General features: G+C 38.9%; 1 protein-coding gene across 2 annotated transcripts in view; it reads right to left on the bottom strand.

Annotated features, from left to right (window-relative positions):
• vav2 (vav 2 guanine nucleotide exchange factor) overlaps positions 1-25,838 on the bottom strand; it is a 190,910-nt gene that overhangs the window by 137,399 nt on the left and 27,673 nt on the right. For both annotated transcript variants that reach the window (XM_061697657.1, XM_061697656.1), the window contains exon 2: positions 3,128-3,244. In XM_061697657.1, coding sequence (XP_061553641.1) covers positions 3,128-3,244 — 117 coding nt within the window. The remainder of the gene's footprint in view (positions 1-3,127; positions 3,245-25,838) is intronic.

Genomic DNA, 25,838 nt, shown 5'->3' on the forward strand with positions numbered 1-25,838 from the left:
AGTAGCAGAGTTCTGTTTGAAAATGATTAAGAGCAGCAGACAGGGTAATCAAACATCTCCAACCAATGGCAATCACAATATCCTGACATAGTGGTGGCTTCCCTGCCTCTAGCTTTGTCTTATCCCAACATACTCCCACTCAGAGTGAGTGTGAGATTAATGAGTGGGGAGTGGTGGACAGTGATGAAGAAGAAGACAGGAGTGAGTGAAATGAGATGGAAAGGAAAGCTTTTGAAACACAAGAGAAGTTATGGCACAAATTAAAAATGGTTAAAATTCATCAGATTTACATTAGCTGTGGAATAGACCAATTTCCCACATCCCCATGTTGATTTTGAAGGAATTTACCTTCAAATAAAGAATTGAGGGTATTAAATCCTTTCACCTTGACAGTGGTGTACAACTAAGTCTGCAAGCACTTGAATGGCCCTTCACAATAAAGTCTGAACTGTATTTTAGATAAGACTGAAAATCCCACACAGTCTGCATTTCAAATATAGAGTTCCCTAATGAAGAAGGCAAATCTGACCAAAAGTTACCTTCCTTTGCTCTCTGGTTACAGAAGAAAATTACCAAACTGTTGATTGATGTCGAACAGGTGCAGGGTAATTATGCTAATCATGGCAAGAGCCAAATAAACTGATTGCCGTGTTCATTTAAATGACAGCAATGTTTCTTCAGTGGCTAATTAAAATAGGTTGAGAGAACGGAAACGAGACGGCTGGGTTTGGATGAAAGGGGGTGTTTAAATAAAAATGTTCTCTGGGGTCTACTGTAATAAGCTGCATTTCATTGGTTTAATGATGTCATAATGAATTTGTAATAATGGGGTATGGGTTAGGATGCAGAAAAGGGATGAAAGGTGATACCCTACACTATCTGCTAAACAAGAAAGTAGTTTATGATGTAGGTGTTCGGGATTGCTGAGGTAAAGTTTTTTTTGTTTGTTTGTTTGTTTTTTTTATTTTAAAGAATGATGCAACTAAGTCCCACTGGAAATGGCTTTCCACCCCCCCAACAATACCGAACTTGGCCCAAACCTTCATTTGCTTGTGAGCGAAGAAAATTCATCATTAGAGCAAAAGGTGGTGATCAGAGGCCAGGGGACATGAACTCTGGGGTCCACAGCAGCTACTGTTAAAGTATTAAACAGTGAACAAGGGCTGATGAATGTTTATGGAGGATTCTGCTATAAAACCATCTCCCTTGTGTCTTCTTCCCACAGTCCTGCTTGGCTGTCTTCATTCCAGATCAGTATAAAATCCAAAGTTTAAGGGAAATGTTACAGTATGTTGGCTAGTGATAAATTAAACAAAAACACAACCTTTTGTAGTTTTGCAAAACACTGGCATCACTAATAGTCACTGCCCTACATTACCATCCATCTTCGCACTGATAGAAGTATGACCATTTTCTTTTTCTCTTTCTTTCTTTTAAATGAAGTTACAAATGCACAGACTACAATTTTCCTAATTGCTTCCTACATTGCTTAATTTTCTTTAATTCACCGAAAACACTTCAAATTTTCAGCATTCAGGTTTAAAATGGAGAACAACAGGGAGCATTATTTTTATTCTTTAAGGGTCATTACAATAGTCTGAATGTTTTAGGCAGGATTACTTTTTCTTTGTATTATATAAAAGAACATGTGTAAATTAAATGCAAAAATAGATGGATGATATGTAGTTTAATTTTGATGTACTGTAAAAGTTGGCTAGCATCCCATTGTTTGCTATCAAACACAAAGAATGGACTATAGAAAGGTAACAAAAAGAAGAAAAAGCACATTCACTGAAAAGGAAGGACTGAAGAGATTCTTAACAGATAAAACAGCCTTATCTTAACATTCCCTCTGAGTCATTTCCTCAATTTAAATGTACGCCACATTAGTAGGGATCTACTAAATTCAATATATTATAATGCGATGTTTGGCCTTAATGGAAAATCAATGGCGAGACAAGCCCCCCAACAGTGAGACCATACAAATGCAATTTCCAAATTGACATATGGAGGGCCTATGTGATTGATTCTGACTGCTGTTTGATTTTAATACCTTTCACTGCAAGCTCATTGACTCTCAAACGTCGTCTTGCGGTTTATCTACAAACTGCCAAGAGTACTTGTCTGCTTTTTCCTGCGCTCTCAGTTTATTTATCTGGCTTTTCTTCTAGCCAGAATGGAAATGTTGTATTAGATTAGACAAGTCACTGAAATGAGCAGATAACTGGTTTGTACTTGTAATTAATCATGGTGCAATCAGATACAGTTTATGGAGATGGCACCTCTGCAGAGTAATCCCACAACTGGAATCCAAATTTGTAGTGCTTCTTCAGACATCTGACAAGAGACTGAATTAACTTTCAAACCACACTAGAGACATAATGATCAGCCGTCAAAATCAATTCAGCGACATCACACTCTCCTTACTTTAACTGGAACAATTTACCCACCAAAAGAGAAGCGTACTCTCTAATATATTCCCAGCACAATTTAAGGCATTAGGAAATAAAAAGTGAGGAGATAAATGTGCCATTACCCAGTGACCTATATTCACTAGTTTGTCTACATGTGACCGTAAAGTAAAGCAAGTTTGTCCAGGTTCAGGTTCCTCCTGTACATTTTTCATGTCATTATCACAAATGTCAATGGTCCAACAAACTGTCTAGATCATCTTTTAAGATTGGAATTCAGGAGTGATAATAAAGCACCTGTTAGACCTTACCTAAATATGACTATTACATACCTTATACCTTTATAACCTCAAAGACACGCATCACTAGATATGAACACTGGACGATGTCAGACACTTCAACAATGGCATACGATTCATACGCTGAAATTAGATTTAAATCAACTGAATCTCGCAAGTCACACCAAGGTGAGTTGAAACCATGTCAAGATTATTTCATTTGATAATGCATCTTAATGAGTCATCTTAATGAGGCCCTTTTGCTTTTCTAACATACTGTTGGTCAAGAATTAGTCAGAGTTTCTTCAATAATACAATGACAGACACAAGCTGCATCATGTTGTTAATCACTCACTGTGCTTAGAACAGTGAACTAGTTACGTCCTGGCGTGTTTATTGCAAGTGTCTGGAAATGTAGACAGTTAAAAATGCACTCACCTTGCCAAAGTCTCTGACATCAAAGAGGTCAAAGGGGTCAAAGAGCTCACTGTTCCGCAGGCCAAATTTGTCATGACATATCTTGAGGAATGTCCGGATGTTCTTCAAACACAGGAACTATAAAAGACAGAGAATATAGATAAAATATGTTCACACATGTTCACACATTTCTACAGTCAGATGAAATTATCCTCCTTCACACAGTGAAAATAAAACACTGCTATCAGACGACATGGGCTGCGATGAACTGACCCTTTGAGTGTGACTCAAAAGGGTGCTCGTGTAAAAGTATTGAATAATTCCACCACAACACAGGAGTATTTTGATAGACTAATAGAAGATACATGAATGGATTTCCTGGCTGGTGATCATCTTTTTGGCCTACTATTTGTGCATGGTCATCCACCACCACAAGGTGAGTTGAGTGATTGCAGTTCCTGAGGTTGACGGTTTGTCTTTCTGATAAAGATAAGAAAGTCAGTGACAGCTGTCTCCTGACATCAGACAAGCCCCTCAGCACAGATATGCCTCAGGGTGCTTTGCCTGTTGGACAAAGACATTGGTCTCACGCTCAAAAGACAGCAAATCTGAGATTACACATTTTTTATTATACATAAAGGCTCAATCATGGTAACAGATTTTTATTGTTTACAAAAGGTTTTACTTGTAAAGTCATATACTTGAAATAGGTACTGTGGAATCCACTGCAGACATCTGGGCCATATCAAAACATAAAGCTATCAAGCAGTAATTCAAGATGCTAACCCCCAGCCTGTAACATAGAAGTGAAGGTTTACAATAATAATAGAAAAAAACAACTTTTCTTGGATTTCCACCAAACACATATACATGATCTTGAGTGTTTTAACAAGGTTTGACAAAGTGTGCAGTTATAATGGAGCACAACAAAGCTCAAGGCAGTGGCACTCCTTTATTACAAAACCCTTGTACAAAAGTGAGACTACTGTACACTGCAGCAGACAAAATGCTCAAATGTTGAATTACGGGGATGCTTTTGTCAACGTTTATTGATGGCTAGAATATAAATAAGAAATATTGTTGACGAGACTAAAGCTTTTGCCTTTATCCCCTACCTTTCCAGTTCCATAGCACACAATAGCTAGAAAGAAAATGGATACTGCTCTGATAATCCATTTAATTTCTCTGTGAATAAGCATTATGTAATAATGCCTTGAAGAAGCGAAATGAACACAAACTTGATTGTGCAGGCAAACAGATTTGGACGCCAATCTACTAACCAGGTGGACCCAGGATTGCGTCTGTCAAACAAAAAAATATCAGCACAATTCATTTGGCGCATTTCTACACAAACGTGCAAAATCCTAGGAGTAGCTACAAATAGATTAATTTAGCATGTGCAATGTAATTTATCAAAACCTGAGACAAGTTGATTTTGCATCTTTAAATGCCACGTCTGAAAGCCAGGTGCAACCAACACAGTTGTGCTTAACGATGACTGCGGTGATTGTGGCAAGGAGGAGGGATAGGAAAAATAAGACGCGCCGGGTAGAATGGCTCTTTCCTGGTCATTTCTGAAATGCCAGAAGCAAAAACAAGAGACATATCATCTATTCAGCTATGCAATTTTGGAGCTTCTGAATGATTCTAACGGCTGACTTGGAACCAGTCACAAGTCCTCAACTCTGTTTTTCCTTGCATCTGGGTCTTTTCTGCTAACTATGGCAATTGGATTGGTGCTGGCCTCTAACAGAGCAGTTTGTTATGTGTGCTGTCCCAAGTTTTAAACGCAGCATTCCGCAGGTTGGGCAGTCACTCAGGATGAATTGAATCAAACAAAACGTGGCTTTAATGCAGTTGCTGCCTATCTTGTTTGTTTTCCTCTGCCACTAACTCTTCCAATTCCATCACTTGAAAGTTCATTTTGTGCTTGCATTGCTTTCTCAAATTTTCCATGGTGAAAACCAACAGGGCAGCACGGTGAATGACTGCTTAGCACATCTGCCTCACAGCTCTGAGGACCCGGGTTCAAATCTGCCCTCGCCTGTGTGGAGTTTGCATGTTCTCCCTGTGCCTGCGTGGGTTTTCTCCGGGTACTCCGGTTTCCTCCCACATCCCAAAAACATGCATGGTAGGTTACTTGAAGACTCTAAATTTTCCGTAGATGTGAATGTAAGTGTGAATGGTTGTTTGTTTATATGTGCCATGCAATTGGCTGGTGACCAGTTCTGGGTGTACTCCGCCTCTCGCCCAAAGTCAGGTGGGATAGGCTCCAGCACGCCGGTGACCCTCGTGAGGATAAGTGGTACGGAAAATGGATGGATGCAAAAAACAACAGAGCTACGTATAGCGCAAAACCTTCATTCAAATAGTGTGGTTTCCATCGCATTACACCTGTTGCCAATTGTGCTGCAATTCTAATCGATCACGCCCACCATCAGCGAATGCAATCTATTATGGTGACCACGCAATTTAGCAGCTTATAGTAAATCAGGCCAAAATAAATTTAAGAGAGTGTGAAAATTAAAGTGCTCATTCCTACACTCTCCTGAAAGTTGTAAATGAACACTTCCTGAAACTGACACTTTGATTCAATGAGTAAAACTACCAGCAGCTTTGGTTATCACAACTCATGCTGGGTTAGTGCCCACATGCCTTTAAGACAGCAACCATTGCACTAGGTGGTCATGGAGTGAAGTATGCTCCAGAGCATCCATTCTCTTCAAGCGTTGAAAACTACACAACGTTCTCATTTCAGCCTTACTGCTTAATGAGATATAGTGCTTCCTGTTGCTCCAATTGACCAAGCGAGACATCTTTTGCAACAGCCTGCAGAACTAATTAGTTTTCATAGTTTGAACTGCAACTCAAGCTTACCCCTTAAGATTTTTCTCAGCTAAAGGACGGCTTTCATTTGACATGATATCGGATATGGTTCCCTGATTATGCAGTATTTCAGTGGGTCTCTTTTGGCCACACCTGAAGCCTTGCTGACTCATTCTCATTCAAGTGTGCACATCTGCTCAGTCCCAGTGTCATGGGTGAGGACACCACGAGAGATCCGCCCTACCCTGCTGAAAGAAAATGTGATTGGTTGACTACCAGACTGACATTTGCAAATCAGTGGCAAAGGTTATCGCGCCTGTGAATCCTTACCTGCAGTGGGGGTTATTTTTCTCAGCCAGTATATGAAAGGGTAACATTTGCTGGAGTGGTTTGGAGACCAGGGAGATAGAGAGGAGGGGGAGAATGATGTGTCTGACATTCTAATGCATGTTTAGAGATAAGAGAGCAGGAAAGCACTAGGCAAAATTACTATGATCTTACGGCAGGAAAAACACAATATTTCTGTTGGAGTGTGGAGTGAGGGCGCATCTGGGAATAAATTGGCTGTGGTCATCTCCGTAGGCTAAAGATGCGCTCAGCACAATCCATCAGGAATTACCTCTCTGTGCCCAGCAACACTTTCAGACTTAGGAACAGATATTTGTCACTGTTGTCAAACTACAAACCGTATTAAACTGGTAGGTTTGTTCCAATGTGTATATATATTTTTTTAAATCCACATAAATGGATAAAAAAAATCTTTGACATAATATTTCTGCACAGGTTAGGATAGAACCTAAACAATCAGTCAGTCATAGTTTCAAATGCAAAGATGCAGTACACAACAAAAAACAACAAATTGCCACAATACCTAAACTCTTTGCACGTTTAATTCCATAATAAAATTTTATTTTCTATCTGTCATTGTTCAACTTGTATTATATTCAAATTAGATGTCTCTAGGGTTATGTAGTAAAGAATTAAATCCTTTCCATGATGAAAATACTCGTGTATTGTGAGATCTCAAACTACCTCGTTAACATCAAACAAAAAAAAACAGGTTTATTAGGCCTGCAGGCAAATCTGATTTGTTAATCAAATTGGATCTTGAAGTTCTACTGTCCAACCTTTCTTGCAAATTAGCAGATTAGCTTGAACGCATCTAAACTAGACAGGTAAGCAGCTAACAACCCATCTCCATGGGTTGCTGCAGTAACATTGTATGAGTTGTGGATATCAAATGGAGATAGATGCAACTTATTAACAGTTGAATTACAGGTCATACTTTTAAAATCATTATTCAAATTAGTTTAAATAGTTCAAATAATGTATTTTTACCTCATTATTTGTCCATTATAATTATAGTTAGGCTTATTTATAATTTAATTTATTAAAACTAGTTTCTGTTTTTACCAACTACACAAACACGGTAGTTACTCGCCTTGTAACATTAGTATTCGTTACGCGAAACTATTATTAACGTTTTCTATGTCAAAATCAGGTACTGTACTAAAAGATACTACAATGTACGATTTTGTAGTAGCTGTCATTTAGAAGATGTAAACCACTGCTGGTGGCTGAAAAAGATTGATTTCCAAACTTTTTATTTAAAAACAATTTTAAAAACACATACAGAAATAACAAAATAAAACATCCTAATAATTTTAGTTGACACTGTTTGCAGCTTTATTTCAATCCACGGTCTCCACTTAGCAATAGCAGTCTGTTTTGTTGCTGCCAGCAAGTAGCGATGTGAATACAGATAGAGCAGACCTGTTGTGAGGCCAGAAATATAATGGTAGCTAGCATAAATGATTGCTTCAGGCTGAAAAGCCTAGTGTGCTGAAATAAGTGTGCAGCACATAAGGCTTCCACTTGGAGTCAGCGGTTTGAATCCAGTTCTTATTTTAATCACTCTCATGTTGCTTTTCAGCAACTCCCCACACCAGTCATGTTAATGTGTTGTATTGTGATATTATTCAAGGTTTAAAGTAAAATTGCTCTGCGCAGTGTGCTATCTGCTGCAGTGAGCTACAGGCTAGGAGGTGGTTGTTTTTTTGTTTATTACAAAGTGATTGTGTTGTGTGTATTAAATTTTTGAATTGTAATTCTATATTTAGAACAAACACTAAAGTATGTAAAAGTACTAACTCCCATTTATTGTTGCTGCTTGTTATCGTCCCTCTCCAACTGATGCATTTAATACTGCTTCAAACAAGTGGTGTCAGATCTCTTTCAGCAACAACTGTAGTAGAAAGCCTATCACTCAAAAAAAGTATAGTCAACTAATCTGTAGCCAACTGAGTAGGTACAGTATATTGGAAAATAAGTTTTAATTGCCTTTTGACATTACATATAAAATCAGTGGACACGTTTCAGTTTTCTAAACTACATATTGGATACTGCAATACTATTTAAATGTAGTCCATTAATCCAGTACCAAACACTTTTTGGTATCCAGCCACATTATAAAACTCCCATTCATGGTTTTACGAGTAACGTGTTACAATAAAATTCAATTGCAAATTAGAAAAGCGAGCAGGTGTTTCATTCTTTTTTGGACTCTTCGATGAGCTCATTTTTGTGGTCTCTTTATACCTGTTTCCAAGTAATGCTGAATTCTGAAAAGAGAGTTATGGGGAGATTATTTGAGCTTGCCTGATGGTGGTCTCAGCTGTAGGTTGGTTGTCCGTTTTTTAGAAAATGGGTCAAGTAATCACAGATGCAACAGCTCAAATTTTGAGCTCTCTGTCAAGAGCAAAAACCTTGACAGGGATGAAAAACGCAACGGAAGTAAGGGCTTGGGAAAATGTTAAATATATATATATATATATATATATATATATAATTAACAAATAACTGTCATACCAAGACAAGTCGATCTACCATTAACCCTGCACTACCAAAAAAAAAATAATAATAATCACGCATTAGTCATTTGGGGGGTGGTCTTTACGCAGGCTCCTCCATGTTGTATGTAATGAGCTAAAAAATTAGAGCGTTCTCATAAAATCTGACAAAGAGCTAATGAGAGAAAGGGATGTGTGGGCGGGGGGAGTGTGCGTGATCTAGACTGAGAAGGGAGAGGAGGTGCAGCAAAAGGTGGGTTGTTTTGTCAAAACTGCTTTGGTGTCAAAGCCAAACATAAAGCCCTTATGTTGGAAAAAGAGAAAGCAGAAGAGACCAAAGTTGCTTGTGACACTGGAAATTTGGGAGGTAGGAACCAGAATAACAGTGTGACGAAGCACCAGATTTAAACATCCGTTAGCTGCCAATATGTTTTGAGATGCAATGCCCATAGCAATGCCAACAATAAAACAAAAGCTGACTTTGTAATGTATAAATCCGATGAAATCTTGCTAAATAAATACAAGCATATACAGATGGTAGAATGTTGCCATGGAAGCCAATATCCAGGAATAGAAAGTCTTGTAGTTTAAATGAGTAATGATGAAGTCCTGCTATGTGTTACAACACTAACAAAAATAGGACATAGAAATACAACCAATTTTATTACCAAAACAAAAACACTAAGATTTAATTCAAAAATGCATCTTTCACATCTCTGAAGACCACCACCTGTCAGCCACATGCATGACTACACCTTATGCCAAAAAATAAGGATTAAAAAAAAAAGAGTGAACCAGTCTGGGACAACTGCAGGAAAGAGGTTTCAGTTTATCCTCAAAACTGACACAAAAACCCCAGCTACTCCCAATAGTGTTTTGGATTGCGCCACAAGTCTGTTTGAGGAGAGCTTAACCAGCAGACAGAACTGAGTCACTGAGATGATCAAATATTCAGCCAGTCAAAGGATTTGACTCAATAAAAGAAGCTGATGCCTGTCTCGAAATAGCAAAACACACACATGATACATTTTGTCTAGGGTAGTGAATCACTGCAGGCCTACAGAACCACAGCAATGTGTTTCTCAGCTAGTGAGAAGGTAGCAAAAACACAGCACTCTCTCCATAGGGGTTGACCACACAAAACCTTGGTTGAGCAGTTCCTAGAAAACTAAGACTTCACCCTTTTCTGTACAGGTAATAAATGTCTTATAATGGCAACAGTTTGACCCTGAAACTGATTTATTAATTATTATTTTTTTCCATTGAATTCCAAATAAATATTGGGTCAACCAGTGACCTGTAAATGACTGTTCAACCCACCGAGCCACCCATTTTCTGTACGACGTCCTCTTTAGAGTTGCAGGCGAGCTGGAGCCTAACCCAGCCGACTTTGGGTGAGAATAAGATTACACCTTGGACTAGTCCCCAGCCAATTATAAAAACAAGTGGAAAAAAAAAAAAACAAGTGAAACATGGCTGCTTGTTTCAAAACAAGTGAAACATGGCTGCTTTGGAGCAGTTTGATGCATGGTGACACTTACGTTGTAGATGTGAGTACTGAGCACTGGACTCCATTCCCACCCAACCTGCTTCCAGGTCACTCAGATGTTCTCAAGTAAGTGAAGAAAAAGGCCCTGCTCCGGCAAATTAGAGGAGATGATGCATGAATAATGCATTGCAAAGCATGCAAATGTGTTAATCTTTACCTATTAGCCCTAAAAGCCTGTAAGCAGCCCAGGATTGACCACCGTTTTAAATCTTGTACAACCAGCAGCAAGACAAAGCACAACTACCTCATTAGTGAGGTCCACGTGGCTTGTGTTAAAATATGGGTGTTAAATAGGCCACTTGCATTCTTTAGTGGGGTTAATCTCCATTACAAAAGAAGATAAATCAACTGAGAGGATAGACTCTGAAGGTGTTGACCACTGTGATGACTACATTATTAAATTAGGTTCACTTTCACCTTTCCCCGGGTCACTCTCAGAAACATACATTGAATGCAGATAAGGTACAGTATGTCAAAGATTCCCATACAACTACATACACAGATGAATATTAGGTCATTCGTAAAAATAGAGGCAGCGACCCTTCAGCTAAAAACAAAATATTTCTTGGGAGAGAAAAGCTTTGTTAGAAAGTAAAACGCAAGTGAAGCATTATTTCTTCAAGATACAGATCCCTTCTCTCTATGTCAAAAAAGACAATGAGGGTCGAAAAATAAGCTCTTTGCAAGAAAACACTGACAAAGAAGAAGAGATGTGCATTTTCAGTATGAGCAATGCTTTTAAATGACCGCCAAGATCTAATTAATTACCCCCAAAATCGACCACAACCAGAAAGAGACTCTTTACTTTGGCTGTACAATTACATTTTGTCAAGAAATATAGAAATTATCCCTGAAAGTATAGTCTAAAGTGCAATTACATTTTTAATAATCAAAAGGGGGACAAAAGGAAAGAATAAGTTTATGACAAAGGTGAAAAGGAAATATATACTATTATCTACACTAGAACATCTACCGTAAATCCATCACCCCTGAGATAGCACAATTTTGAGGTAACCCAAACGTATTTATAAATCTATACGTCTAAACTTGAGCATGGTAAATGCATCTTGGGGATGATACGGTATAGCAATTTATTAAGATTAGTGTCACCATTACCAAAAATTATCAGTTATCTCAATGCTTGCTCATCTCATGCTTGTAAAATAAACACAAACCTAAAAAATAAGTCACAGAAACATATGCACCCAAAGTTTTTATATTTAATACACCAAATATCAGCAACCCTACGTACGTATGGCACATTGAAATTTGTGCAATGCTTATAAGACTCACAAAAAGTACATAAAATGACCAAGAAGACCGAGAAGACAGTGCTATATTTAACTAACAGCAAACTACTGACCGATATCAAGTACCGATACCACTAGTACTTCTCTCCCCTTCTTTCTGTCACGCATGATGAGTCGCCAATGTGTCAAACTGTCACAGTGTAGCGCCAACTACTGGCACCGCAGACTTACTCAATATCATATTTTCTTACCTTAAGTATCAGGGGCTGTTATCAGCAGCCTTCACGAGTACCCAATACCTTGAAATAAGGCCAGAATCAACCCCGTACCGATACCCAGGGATGGACAAGTACTGATGTCCATCCCTGATCAAATCTTATGTGAGGCTGGTATTTAAAATATGATATTAATTATATAGTTCATCGCTATCATGTTTGATTGTCACTTTCAGTAAACTGAAACAGATTTTTTTTTTCCCATTTTGGCAAAAAAAAAAATCTAATCTTTCATAGAGTTGAAAAGAGGTGTGTCTGGATGTAGTGGTAACTGTCTGCTGAACCATTCCTTGGCAATAAGTCGATCTATGTTCATGGAGATGAGCCAAACCATTTTACAAATGATTTGAGGTCATAAAATAGCGCTAACACAAGCTTTCTGTGTATGTGCATAATGCAATCCCCCACCTATGATTCAGTTTTATATAAATAAGTGTCGTATCTAAGCAACAGGCTGTGCTGCAGAGATCCACGAATGAAGTGAGGTATTTCCACTCAGGCCTATTCTACACTGGTGGCTTGATGAATGTAGGAAAGTCCACAGAGACAGTCATGGATCAATGATCAGGTAATTTATGGCATCAGACAACAGAGCAGAAGACTACATTCATCTTTTTCCCCAGTGACTTTCCCTTAATGCTTAAATTTGGCAGTCCTCCTGTGTGAAATGTTACTTCTCACTTATCACTACATAAATCCTCTAGCATAAAATATGCACGTGAGACATTACAGTGACAGAGACCTCAACTGGGCTGAGCATGGTGACAAACATGGTTCATGGGCTAAAGCATGAGTTAGCTTCTCGACAGATGACTCATACAGTCGGCATCTGGTCGATTTGCCCGACACAAATTTGCCACTCAGTGTTTGGAGAAAAAAAAGTTTGACTTTATTTACGACTATTCATCATTTATTCAACTAATTCCAACTCTTCCAAAGACTCCCACTTGGCCCATTCTCTAATGTAAGCAAGACGACAAATTCTGATCCAAACTACAAATACAAAAAGGACCAAAGAGAAAAGTTTTTATGTTGGTCATACCTTTGTTTTAAGGACCTAAAAGGTACACAGAGTATGTAGCTCTGTGCTCTTGATGGCTGTAATTATCTCCAAGGTGACTAATGCTATTAACATGGAGAACAGCCGATTAATTACCCAATTTGCACTGGGGCCCGCTTTAATCATCATACCCACAGCTTGGATGAACAGTCATTCAATCATTATATATACCGTAGATACAAAAATTAAAATAAAAAAAAATACAAAGTGTACACACCCATGTTCAAATGCCACTATTTTGTGATATGAAATGAGCCCAAAATTAATAATTAAAAAAAACATTTCAACCAATAATGCAGGGTCCGACATTAGGGTCCCAGTCAGGGTCTGTGTCCGTGTCGGACCACTACGTACCTTACAGACGCTGGCCCGACGAGGCCAGTACAAATGTAATAAATAAATACGATGAAATCAACACATTCGTAGGGTTATACAGTATATAGGGTATTTTCAGAAGAAATGTTGAATTTGGCCAAAGGCATAGATTTGGACTCCACCAACCAATTGCGATAATGTTTGTTGATGATGCCATTGCATTCGCCTCATAAAAAAAAAGAAAAAATGGCTTCAAGGATGTCTGACTTCTGTGCAGGCAGCTTCTCCACCTCCGCAGCTGCAGCTGGCTAGCTAGCATAACTAAACACTGTGCAGAGCTACTCCTCTAAATGACTAATCATCATCTCCATAGCAGTGAATAACTTACTCTTCAGACAAGTATCATTATTACGAAAGGAGGACAAGCAGTAATTAACAGGAGAAGACAGAGAAGCCATGTTAACCGCTAAGCTATCGTTAAATGTAGTCGCGAAACACGGGAAGTAAGTACTTGGTTGCTAGGGTACACTCCACAAAAGTCTGGCTGGAACAGAGTTACATCAGAGCGTAACCAATTATGAACAGCAAACTTTATGAACAGCGGTCTCTGGAGCCTGACTACATATAAAGTGTGCTATGTCAGAAAATGTTTCTTGAAGCAAGCTTTCAGATTTTGGCTGGATTATGACATAGAAATTGGGCTAATTTAAATAATACTGCAGCTTCTCCACACATTAGAAATTATTCTCAAAAAATGGCATTATCTGTCTCCCTAAAAAAGGGAGAGGTGAAAGTAAAATTCTGAGTTCCATACATGCACACCACACCACACCAACGACCAGAACAAACATGGAGACAAGGGAGAGATTGGGCCCTTGCAGATGACCATCTCTCTAACATCCATCTATCCATTTTCTGAGCCGCTTATCCTCACTAGGGTCGCGGGCGTGCTGGAGCCTATCCCAGCTGTCATCGGGCAGGAGGCGGGGTACACCCTGAACTGGTTGCCAGCCAATCGCAGGGCACATACAAACAGACAACCATTCGCACTCACATGCACACCTACGGGCAATTTAGAGTCTCCAATTTATGCATGTTTTTGGGATGTGGGAGGAAACCGGAGTGCCCGGAGAAAACCCACGCAGGCACGGGGAGAACATGCAAACTCCACACAGTCGGGGTTGAACCCGGGTCCTCAGAACTGTGAGGCTGACGCTCTAACCAGTCGGCCACCGTGCCGCCATCTCTCTAACAACTAGGTGCAATTACTATATTTCTTTCCAGCCACAGTGGAATTTGAACCACTGTCTCCTCTAAGCCACTTGCCAGATAACCAAAATGGTGTTGAAACATAAGCGTAGAACCAAACGTATGGTCTAGAGCTCCACACGTATCCAACCGTATTATACTTGACAAATATGATTAACATTAAACCCATAACAATCCCTTGAAAGCAACACAACTGCAGCAGCCAAAGTCAGGGAGAAAGGCTGGCAGAAAGGTTTATTGGTGGTCTTCAACAGTCTTGTACAGCACGCCTAAGGAAGAAGTATTATATATATCTGGGTATTTTAGTAAAAATGTACTCGCTCATGATTAAAACGGGTTGGCTGCTCAGGACAGCTCCATCATCTTTATGGCATTCTCACGACTCGGAGGCTTTAGGGCGTTATAGGCCATTTTAGCAGCATAACCTAACTGACTTTAAAACTATTTTCTATGTACAGTATCTAGTGTATATAATGTCTAGGGTACCTATTCTGTTTGTAGTATGAAAGCTATAGGGAAAAGTATTTCAAGTAACACATTTGTGTACATGAAAAAAGTATAAAAATAACATACAGTAAATTCAACATACTGTCTTGACTACAAATGATTCACAAGAGCATGGCTTCCCACTCATTAATTTCTGTTATTTATATATTTATTTTTTTACTGAAACATGTCACCAGTCTACCCTACGTTAACGAACTTAGTTTACATTTGCGCATACCATCTTAACATCATTAAATAATGTCTGATGTCAGATTACATCTTATCAGTGCAACTTTTTGGCCAGAGTGAGAGGCCACCACCCTTAGAGAGAGGCCACCACCCTTAACATGCTTTTTTTTTTTTTATACTCTCCATACAAATTGTCCTGCAAAGCTTCTTGGCATTGCCCCTTACAATTAATCAGTCTTGAGACATCTCAGTGCAAATAACTTTAAATGAGACGGCACAGCAACTGATGTGTATTTTCTTGAGCAATTATGTGAATTATACAAATGATGTTGCTTAAAATTGGCAGAAAAACCTATAACTCTCTTGACAGTGAATTATCTATTTATATCCCTTCCTCTATACAGACAAAATGGTAAACAAGTCACACCTGCCTCTGTGATCTCCCAACACTCATTCCTGGTGAAACTGAATTAACTTCTCACATGTGACCTTGCTGCCTGCCTGATTTCAGGTAAACCAGTCCTCGACATCAAACAGTCCAAAGGCTTAACTCTTTTCTCTTTTAAAAGACAGTAAGAGTGTCGAACAGGGGTGTCTGAAAGAAAAAGAGATATTGAGAGCTTTGTCAGATGGCTATAGAAGCAGTAAAGAGAAGGCCAGGATCAAACGTCCACTTTCTGCCAGTAATCCACCTTGAGAGGGAGGGCGGCAAAGTGGGAAATGGTGGCAGCGGGGAGTACTGGAGAAGAGGAGGACAGGAAAAGCAAATGATAACTGGCTTTGCATCCGGCATGTGAGGTGACGCCAGTGCCTCCACAGCCAGGGGAAAGATTAGCGCTCAGAGATGAAGTTAGGCGAAAGAGGATGTATTGTATGCATGCTCTATGGGTGACAGAGTTTATATGCCCATATGCAGTTGCTTTTAAATGAAACACCCTGGTTACTCTATAATTGGAGCTTTTGAACCTATGTATAAAAAGCTGAAACCTCCAGCATGGCTGTAGTGTACAGAAACCCACAAAAGCGTAATTATCATGATTTTCATGCATCAGAAATGAGGCCAAAACATGTCTAACCCTTTTGAAATTAAAAAAAAAAACATCCCACTTACATTACATCATACTGTATGACAAGCCAATGATGAAAAACTGACATAATCTTGCATAATCCCTGGCAATGGGGCTCCCTGTTCACTTCGGAGCTAAACATATGTACATTTATGAACCATTTTATTAAAAACATTTTCATATTAGTTAATATTAATGAAGTGAAAGCATGAGGAAACAATTGTTTTAAATAAAAATATTCATCGAGCAACCCAATGTAATTTTTACACACTAAAAATTGTAAACAACCAAGCAAATCAAATGAATTTCCATTCATGCAAAACCCTAGACAATGCCAACACTGACATACAGTATTTAACACACAAGATGAGTCAAAAGACTATAGATTCATCCCTGTCATACACACCTAAATTTGATTTACTTCCCTTGAATTTGATTCCTCGGGCAAATTTCAGTTATTAAATCAGAAATGATTCGTTATCAATAAATATCTAAAATTCATCTTTTGTCTTTGCTCCTTGATTAAAATTTGCTCTGGACGAACATGTTCCAAAATAAAACAAAATTACAAGTTAATACTGATTTAATAGGTAGTTTGATTAATTGTTATTAAAGTTGTTTATATTACCCGTGTTGTGGTCCACTGCAGCATCTCTGCTGCCTGCGGTGAGCCCCGCCCTCACTGGAACTCTGATAAACTAAAAGGCCCTGCAGTAGAAAATCAACCCAGTTTTTGTACTCATTTGGCTTAGTCCCTGTGAAAAATCTTAGATTAGCCAGGGAGGGAGAAGGGTTTCTTTTTTTTATAGATATTGCTCTCTATGTTTAAACCAGCCAAAACAAAAAATACATATATATATATATATATATATATATATATATATATATATATGAAATGGAAAAAGGACTGCAATTGTAGGAAAACTGTATATAATTAAACCATTATCATTTCTACTAAATTCTCCCCAAACGCAATCACTCTTTATTATCTCAGATTTAAAATTTCTCATAATATATAGTAGATGATCTTGAACAGGAGGGAAAAGGGCAACGTCAGCAGCTAAGCGAAGCCATGAGATATGATTGCAAGATCATCCCGTAGGGCAGAGGTGAGACTCAAAGAGGCAAAAACAGCATGATAGACCCTCTTTCTCCTCTCCATCTCCCACACACTTGGACTCCGCCTGCAGCACCTCTTTAAAAATAGGAGGCAGAAAAGCTGTCACTCTGGATTTAGCCTACTTTCCAACGTCCCCATTAATTTCAAAGCAGATGGCAAAAAAAGGGAGTGGGTGGGAAGAGGGGAGTCTACTCGGCTCCTGAATAACAAAGTGGAGATTGGTGACCTATAAAAAAATAAATAAATAAAAAAGGGTTAGTAGTTATTTTCAAGCAGATTAGACCCTTTATAACGATATTATTTTGGGGGAGTTTATCATTTCTAAGAGGTAGTATGACACTTATGTTGTCAAAGGGTGACGCAGTGATATAATAGCCAGACACTGGGTGATAAATACTGTTCAGGTTATTGTATCTGGCATGTATCATCTATAACCCTCTAAACCTTTCCAGCCGGATTTTAGAGGTGAGATGTCCGTATTTAAACACCTTCCCATAAATGAAACCAAAAAAAAAAAAAGCAGAGGTGTAGCAACAGGATGATTACATCTTAATCCTATGATGTAAAGCATACCATGAAAACCAGGTCGCAATAAACATCAGTGCCATAAAGACCTGACAAGCCCGCATGGCGCTAATAAAGTTGTTAGCCTATAAGATAGGCCCACGATGAAGCAATCAACTCATCTGCAATCTGTAATTAATTAACATGCCCGCGCCTTGCAGGTTTAGCTAATGCACAGTACGTTTTGTAAATCATATCACAAACAAGCCGTCCTCAAGGACAATCATTAATCATGACATCAGCCATCATGACGAGCGTCCTTGAGGGATTTTTAAAATGTGTTTGCTGGTTTGAATTATAGGCTGCAAGGGTTTTCCCACATCACTGTACCAACAATAAAACCCATGACGGAATTTTCATCTTTTCTCTCTTTTCTTTTTTAACCTGGAAGAGCAACAACAGAACTAATGCATTTGAGCTGGAGAGAAAGATGGAGAGATAGATTCACAGGTGGAGGAGAGAAATTAGTCATTCATAGGACTGATCATACTGAGGGAACTTCCCTCACAAATGGTGTCATTGGCTCGTTTGTCAATACAACAAGTAATCATGAAAAAGAAGAAAGTACACTAGGTGGTCAAGGCAGAAGGTTGAGCAAGTAGTGGACATAAAGTTTTAAATGTAATTAAAATTTAACTCAATGTCCCGTAAATTAAAAAAAAAAGAAGAAGAAAAAAGTGCATGTGTACTTGAACAATAAGTCCTACTTACTTCTACAATGTTGGTTACCTTATTTAGCCACAAACTCCAGCTCACCAGTGACCCATAGATAGATATACAGTAATTAAAATATATGAATATCAAAAAAAACATCAAATCACAAAGCCTCATTCATATGAGCCACAAGCAGACTTTACGGTTCTCCTTGCAAGCCCATCCACAAAAAGTCCTTGGTTTTCTGCTAAAGATTTGTAAAAAAAAAAAAAAAAAGAAGTAAAATAAACGCTGCAAAGCCACATAAGCTCTGACAAAGCGATGCTGGCATTGCATAAAATAAAAACAATAATCTCTATCAAATCTCTGAACACATTATGTGTCACAGGACTGGCCATGGCTGGATCTGTGAGCAGATGTAGAAAGAGGTAATTATTTGCACATTGTTGCGAAAGAAGGGGTGTTCAGACTAATACTATTTGGAAATGATGTGGTGCGCTCTATTACATGCAGGGGAGTTGGCAGAGTAATGGAATATTTGATAAGCGTAGACGCACCAAAGCTCAAACATGGTGGAGACTAATATCTGGATGTTAGACATGACACTGACATTCTTTTTATTGTGCTTACCTGGCCTAAGAAGAAAATAAGACTAATTGAGCTTATGCATGCATTATTAAAAAAAACATTCTCCCCATATACAGCGCAGCAAGGTGTACAATGAAGCGGAAACCTAATGAGCTTGGGAAAAAGTCCTAAAAGTCGTATAACTTAAAGAATACCTGTGCTGTGATGCGCAACAATAACCATTGTAATGGTGGGATAGGAGAATTTCTCCTGAACTTCTGTTTTGAGTTGTATTGCGTAAAATGACGCTGGCCAGAGGAGAAGTGTCATAACAAATGTCACATAGAAATACATGTAGTTCAACTTCCATTAGCCGATGTAATGTTGTTCTTCAGGTTTCAGACAAGTTACATTGAATCAATAGCACCTTTGCTGGTTGGAGCCAAGTAGCCCACTTGATTTTGTCTCAATCACTTCAACGCGCGATTAATCAACAATCAATTTCACACAATAGCATATGTCTCAGTTATTATGCCCATCCGGAGAATAGACCACAGTGAGGAAGACGACATTACCTTTATACATGCATTTGAAACTGATGTAAAATCTTGAAATTGAGGGTTAAAAATGGATTTGCATAAAAATACAGGGAGATATTAATCTTCACAATAGGACTACTGGTTTTAATTACAGTAATCAGCGAGAATGGTGACTGTACAATCTTCATGATTCACTGCTTTGAAAATGTCTCGATTGTGTCTTGGCATGCACATTCATGCGGGTGCATTCTGACGTGAGTGTGATAGAATAAGAGACAAACACTCGATTTAACCTTATCGAGGAAGTTACCATGCTGACTAAGAGAAAATGTATAAAGGCAAATAAATAATCTAGATAGCTACACACTTCACTTCGACAGTTTATCCGTACAACACACAGCCCTTAAGGCAACTGCACTCTTTAATGACTCAATAGAATGGTCGATAGAGCAGGCACACGTATACTCAGGTGGGCTGAGCTGGCATGCTGAACACAAAGCTTGCTTTATAGCTCTCAGTGTGATAGTTAATGGAGCGAAACCTGAGGTAGAATACTGTGAAAAGATCATCTCTACAGTTCAAAGCTGAGGTACATGACATTTGCTTCGGCATACAACTACTCAGTAAAAGAGTCCAAAGTAAATGTCAAGAGGTGAACGTTTTATATAAGCCCACATTGAAAGGAAATCAGATATCCAAATCAGTGTTTTATTCAAGAATAATAGCTTACAAAGGGTGGAACGGTGGACGACTGGTTAGCACATCTGCCTCACAGTTCTGAGGACCCGGGTTCAAATCCGGCTTCCCCTATGTGGAGTTTGTATGTTCTCCCCGTGCCCGCATGAGTTTTCTCCGGGTACTCCGGTTTCCTCCCACATCCCCAAAACATGAATGGTTGGTTAATTGAAGACTCTAAATTTCTCGTAGGTGTGAATGTGAGTGCGAACGGTTGTTTGTTTATATGTGCCCTGCGATTGGCTAGTGACCAGTTCAGGGTGTACCCCGCTTCCCGAAGATAGCCGGGATAGGCTCCAGCACGCCCGCGGCCCGAGTGAGGATAAGCGGTGCGGAAGATGAATGAGTGAATGAATGAATATTACAAAACAGTTTCACTGCAGCAGGGAAAGGCTGCCTCCTTACAAAGAGATTTTGTCTTGTCTCGCTTAGCTCTGATCTCACTCAGTATAAAGCAACTCAGCCACAGGCCATAGAGTATGTAGCCAACATGTAAAAATAAGTGTGCGTGCGCTGTATTGTACAAGGATAGCTATTTGTAAAGAACAAGCCAGACGAGTGTGAATTGCTCAGAGCATGCTGGAATTTTGCCAAATCCGACCAGTTCAGGCAAGGAATTTTTTATTTTAAGCTTTTAAATCAACCTTTCACCTGATATTTATTGTTAGTTCAATTGCATGTCTGTATAATATCCGAATAAATATGTGCATTAAATCAAAGGATAATTACAAAGAAAAGAACAGATAAATGATGTTACCCTTAAAGATCTGGCTCACTCACCAGAAAGCACAATGCAACTTGCTTAATACTAACATTGCATTAAGTCATCAACTAAAAAAAACATACACGTCATTTGCAAGTCACTATTAGAAGAAAGAAGTTTTTAAGGTTTAATGAGGCCATATTTCCAAAGGGAAATTTTTATTCTCATCTGAAGTGTTGAACAAAGTTGTCACTAAGATACTGAAATGGCCCCGCGGAAAAGTAAAAAAAAGTACAGACAACAATACAAGTGTTATTTCATTCTGCAGTAGGTGCTGATATCGCATTACTACGGCAATGACAGAAAGAAAGATGTACTATATTATGGATAAAATGACAACCATGTCCAACACTGCACGCCATGTGTGGCTAATGCTAGCGGCAGTGGAACCAATATGATGAAACACTGACGAAGGCATCCATCCAGCACTGACAGCGCAGGGAGGAAGATTTTGGGTTGAAAAGTGCTGCCATTTGTTGCCAAGGTAATCTGTCTTTTCATGAATAATCTCGGAAGCAAAATTGCATGAAAGCGCATGACTCAAGTTTGAGAGGACTATTAAACGGCAAGAAGTGAAGGTGATGAAGCAAATTCAAGTAACTGCCAACATACGTTAGTTAGCTTTTACTTGAATTACAATTTTGTCCACATTTCTGGTGAGAACAGATGGCAGACGCACACCAATACAGTAGTAAAAGACATCCAGTTGCACAAACATACACTGTGCAGGGATCGGTTGTTTTTTAGGGAAATCAACAAAGAGTCAACAGCTATAAATACAGAACATAACATTTGTACTGCAAAAGAAGATCTGGCATTTATTACAGTTGGACCAGTTGACAAAAATTGACAGACTTCCTGTCCTTCATCAATCAATCGTCAATTACACTTGTCCTCCTTAGGGTCACAGGTGAGCTGGAGTCTATCACAGCTGACCTTTGGGTGAGAGGCCAGGTAAACCTGGTTGCCATCCAATCACAGGGCATCCATCCATTCTCAACATCACTTATCCTGGTTAGGGTCGTGGGGTCCTGGAGCATATCCCAGCTGACTTAGGGCGAAAGGCGGACTACACCCTGAACTGGTCGCCAGTCATTCGCAGGACACATATAGACACGAACAAGCTTTCGCACTCACATTCACCCCGTCACTGAGTGGGAACTGAACCAGCGCTGCCCAAAGTCAGGCAAGTGTACCACTACACCATCAGTGACTGGACAAAAATTTAGAGTCTTCAATTAACCTAACGTATGTTTTTGGAATGTGGGAGGAAGCCAGAGTACACGTAGAAAACCCAACCAAACACGGGAAGGACATGCAAATTCCACAAAGGAAGGCAGGAGCAGAAATTAGAAAAGCCACACCTCATAACTTTGAAGCAGAGGTGTTAACCACGCAACAGTGCTGCCCTTCCCTTGCAAACCTTTAGATTTTATTTACATTTTATTAAAATTTTAATTCTGGTTTGCAAAAATTGCAGGTGATTTTAGTGGATGTGTCACAGAAATGTTACTTGCATGTGTTTGATTTATTGAAAACCTCTGAATTTTCTGTACAATAATTGTTTGTATTCCGTTACAAACATACATTTAATATATTGCATTAAAAAGCATGTTGATGTAATTAATATGTTATGATTTAGTAGGACATGGGGAACAAAAAGTCAGAGTTGTGCCCTGCTTTTGCTTTTTACAATCCCTAATTAATTTTGTCTGCCTGTCTGCAAATTTGCCAAATAATTTTCTTTTTAAACTCTTAAACCACAAATTTCAGCTTTACAGATGGAATATCTGCTGTGCAAGCAGGTCACACAATGCACGGCAAGCACATTAAGCATGGAATGATAAGGAGGCATACCAGTTTCTGCTTTCCGTTTGTTTCAAGCTACTGAGAAGCCATCTGACAGAAAAACTTCACTGGTTGGTACTTTTCAAGGTTGAAATTTCATCACGTCTTTTTTTTCTTTAAAATACAAAAGGCTAGCTTACCCAGCCAACACTGCAGTGTGCCACTATGTTCAGCGTCAACTCGATTTTGAGTCTCAACACGTTTCCCATTGGCTGGCGACCAGTTCAGGGTGTACCCCGCCTCTCGCCCGAAGATTGCTGGGACAGCAGCCTGAAACCCTAGTGCAGATAAGCGGTGAAGAAAATGGATGGATGGAACACGTTTCCCATGTTGTCACTCTGCGTTTGCTTCGCGTCCTTACCGCAAACCTGGAAGTGCTGCATGCATAGAGTAAATTGGGGCTAAGCTTTGCAATTTGAGGAAAAACTGTCTAAACATAAATTTCACAATTAAATCACTGATACAGATATAAAAAAACATATTGGGAAAAACAGGCACTCATCTCCATATCGGCACATCTTAACAGCAGGAGGACAGCTATTTGCTCATAAAGGTGTTACAGTAATAAGAGGGCCCATTACAACGGCCTGTCCTCTACAGGAGGCAAATGATTATTAGGCATATACTGCTGTCTGTCCATCCATCACACAGCAGGGAGTAAAACATTGAGGCCAGCCAATGTCCACTTTGGTGAAAACACAAAAGTAAAATATGAAGTTGAAGTAGTAGTTGAAGGAGAGCACGAGGAGGATGTAATGTTAAGATTGAAGCAACAAATTTGAATGATAACACTTTGAAAGTGAGATTCAGATGTTGATGTGGACCAAACTTCCTCCAATTGGTTAGATGACTGCAGCTTGATTTACAGTGTGCCCAACTCATACTTGATCCTGCCAACTTTTCTTTTTATCTCCAAGCGCAAATAAGCAAGCACTGACAGTTTATATTTTAGACACATATGTCGTGCTTTCAATTTTTTGATGTTTTGCTGACGCAAAGCATAAGTGCTGCTATCCATTGAAAAATAAAAAGTTCAAAGTTTCACAACTATCACCACTGCCCTTCAATACTAAATAAAGCAGATGAGTCCAACAAGCATGGTTATTTTACAAGCACAAGATTAGGTTCATTACACTGCTAATAATAGATTAAAAGATTGCTGATTGTATGTGATTCCAGAATAGTATGTCCGTTTGAGACTGTTTCTTGTCAATGCCATCAGAAAAAAAGGAATTGCTCATATTCTTCACCATGACATGGTGCGTGGTTTCATTTTGCACTCTTTGAATAGTGGCTCCTGGGTACAGTGTCGATCGAGCACAAGCATATTACAAAACAGCATGGTGGCACAGCATTTACTGAGGAAATTACACATTAAGCTGCTGTGTCCCATAAGATAATTATTCAATTACACTTTCATTGCATTTGGTGATGCAAGTTTGCCTGAAAGTGAATCTCAATGGCCGTTAGGAACAGCGTATTAACAGATGGTGCTTAGTGGAACACAGTGTAAAAGGGTCACTGAAATTAAAAGAGATATGTGGTATAAAGAATGAACTTTGTGCAGTAAGACCATGGACCGCTTGGTCTCAATACTTGGAGACATGCTCTCAACTATGTACTGGATCAGAAATAGCTTACCCAGTTTGTGAAACTTTCACAGAAAAAAACATTGCATTCACAGGTACTCCTTATGCTCTGGTTTACAAATGAACCATACTTAACTGAATTTAAATTTAAAATGATAAACTTAACCTGAAGCTCTAATTTGCTTCTTTTACAATACACTGGGGGGGAAAAATTAGGGTTTAAAAAAGCACACATTTGTAATCAAGTTATTCAGCTTGATTGATGGAGAGTAACAACCTTAATACGAAAGGACCCAGAGACCAATGAATTGGTTTGACCAAAAAAACAAAGTTCTCATTTCCCTTTTCATCAAACTGCACAGAGCTCTACAATAGACTGGGCTCCTTAATGACAATGTTTCAGAAAATGAAATCTGTCAATTTGCAAAGCTTTCAAGGTAAGCCTTGCACTTAAGCCTTGGCTAAACCACTGTGACTGTGCATGTTTGTGCAAAGTTAGGATATGTTGCAATAAATCCATTCTACTCTTTCAAGTGGCTGCTACCCAGATATCTGGATTTTGCCAAGCTTTATAAAAGGACTCACTGCTATCAGGTCTAGTTATCAGCCTGTCACACTGTATGGTGAAGATAAATCTAGCCAATTAAAATTTAAATTGCTGGGTGCACTGCCGTGACTTGGCTTCTTTCTGTGCGCCTTCGCATCTCCTCGGCATGCGGGAAGACTGCTTCTATCAAAAGCAAAATTCCACAAACATGAGATGAGACATGATGGTCAAATACAGTTCTTGGAGACCCTGTATGTTGCCATCACATCCTGTGTACTACTAGTTTAAATGTTTTATAAATGGAGATGAGAAAATTGTCAAACCAACCACAGCCATTTAGTCATGTAACGATGAAAATATTGAAGACATGATCAGATATGAATACTTGGATAGTTCCCTAATTTCACTCATTTATCAAGCAAAAAATGAACTGAAGTTTAGAATTTGCTGCTAACTTGATTCATGTTATGATAAACTGAATGTAGATACGAGGCTATAAACTGTTGGACCAGGTCAAAACAATTCAACCAGGAGAGTTCAGGATAGATACACCTTACTGATCGTGTAAGGGTAATTAAGAATACCAAAAACAGCAGGGATAAAACAGCTTCCAGTTCAAAATTTGTTACTACCAGTGCTGTACCTGAGTGAGTTTAATGAACAAACATATT

Source organism: Phycodurus eques, chromosome 15, assembly GCF_024500275.1.
Source record: "Phycodurus eques isolate BA_2022a chromosome 15, UOR_Pequ_1.1, whole genome shotgun sequence".
Taxonomy (NCBI): Eukaryota; Metazoa; Chordata; class Actinopteri; order Syngnathiformes; family Syngnathidae; genus Phycodurus; species Phycodurus eques.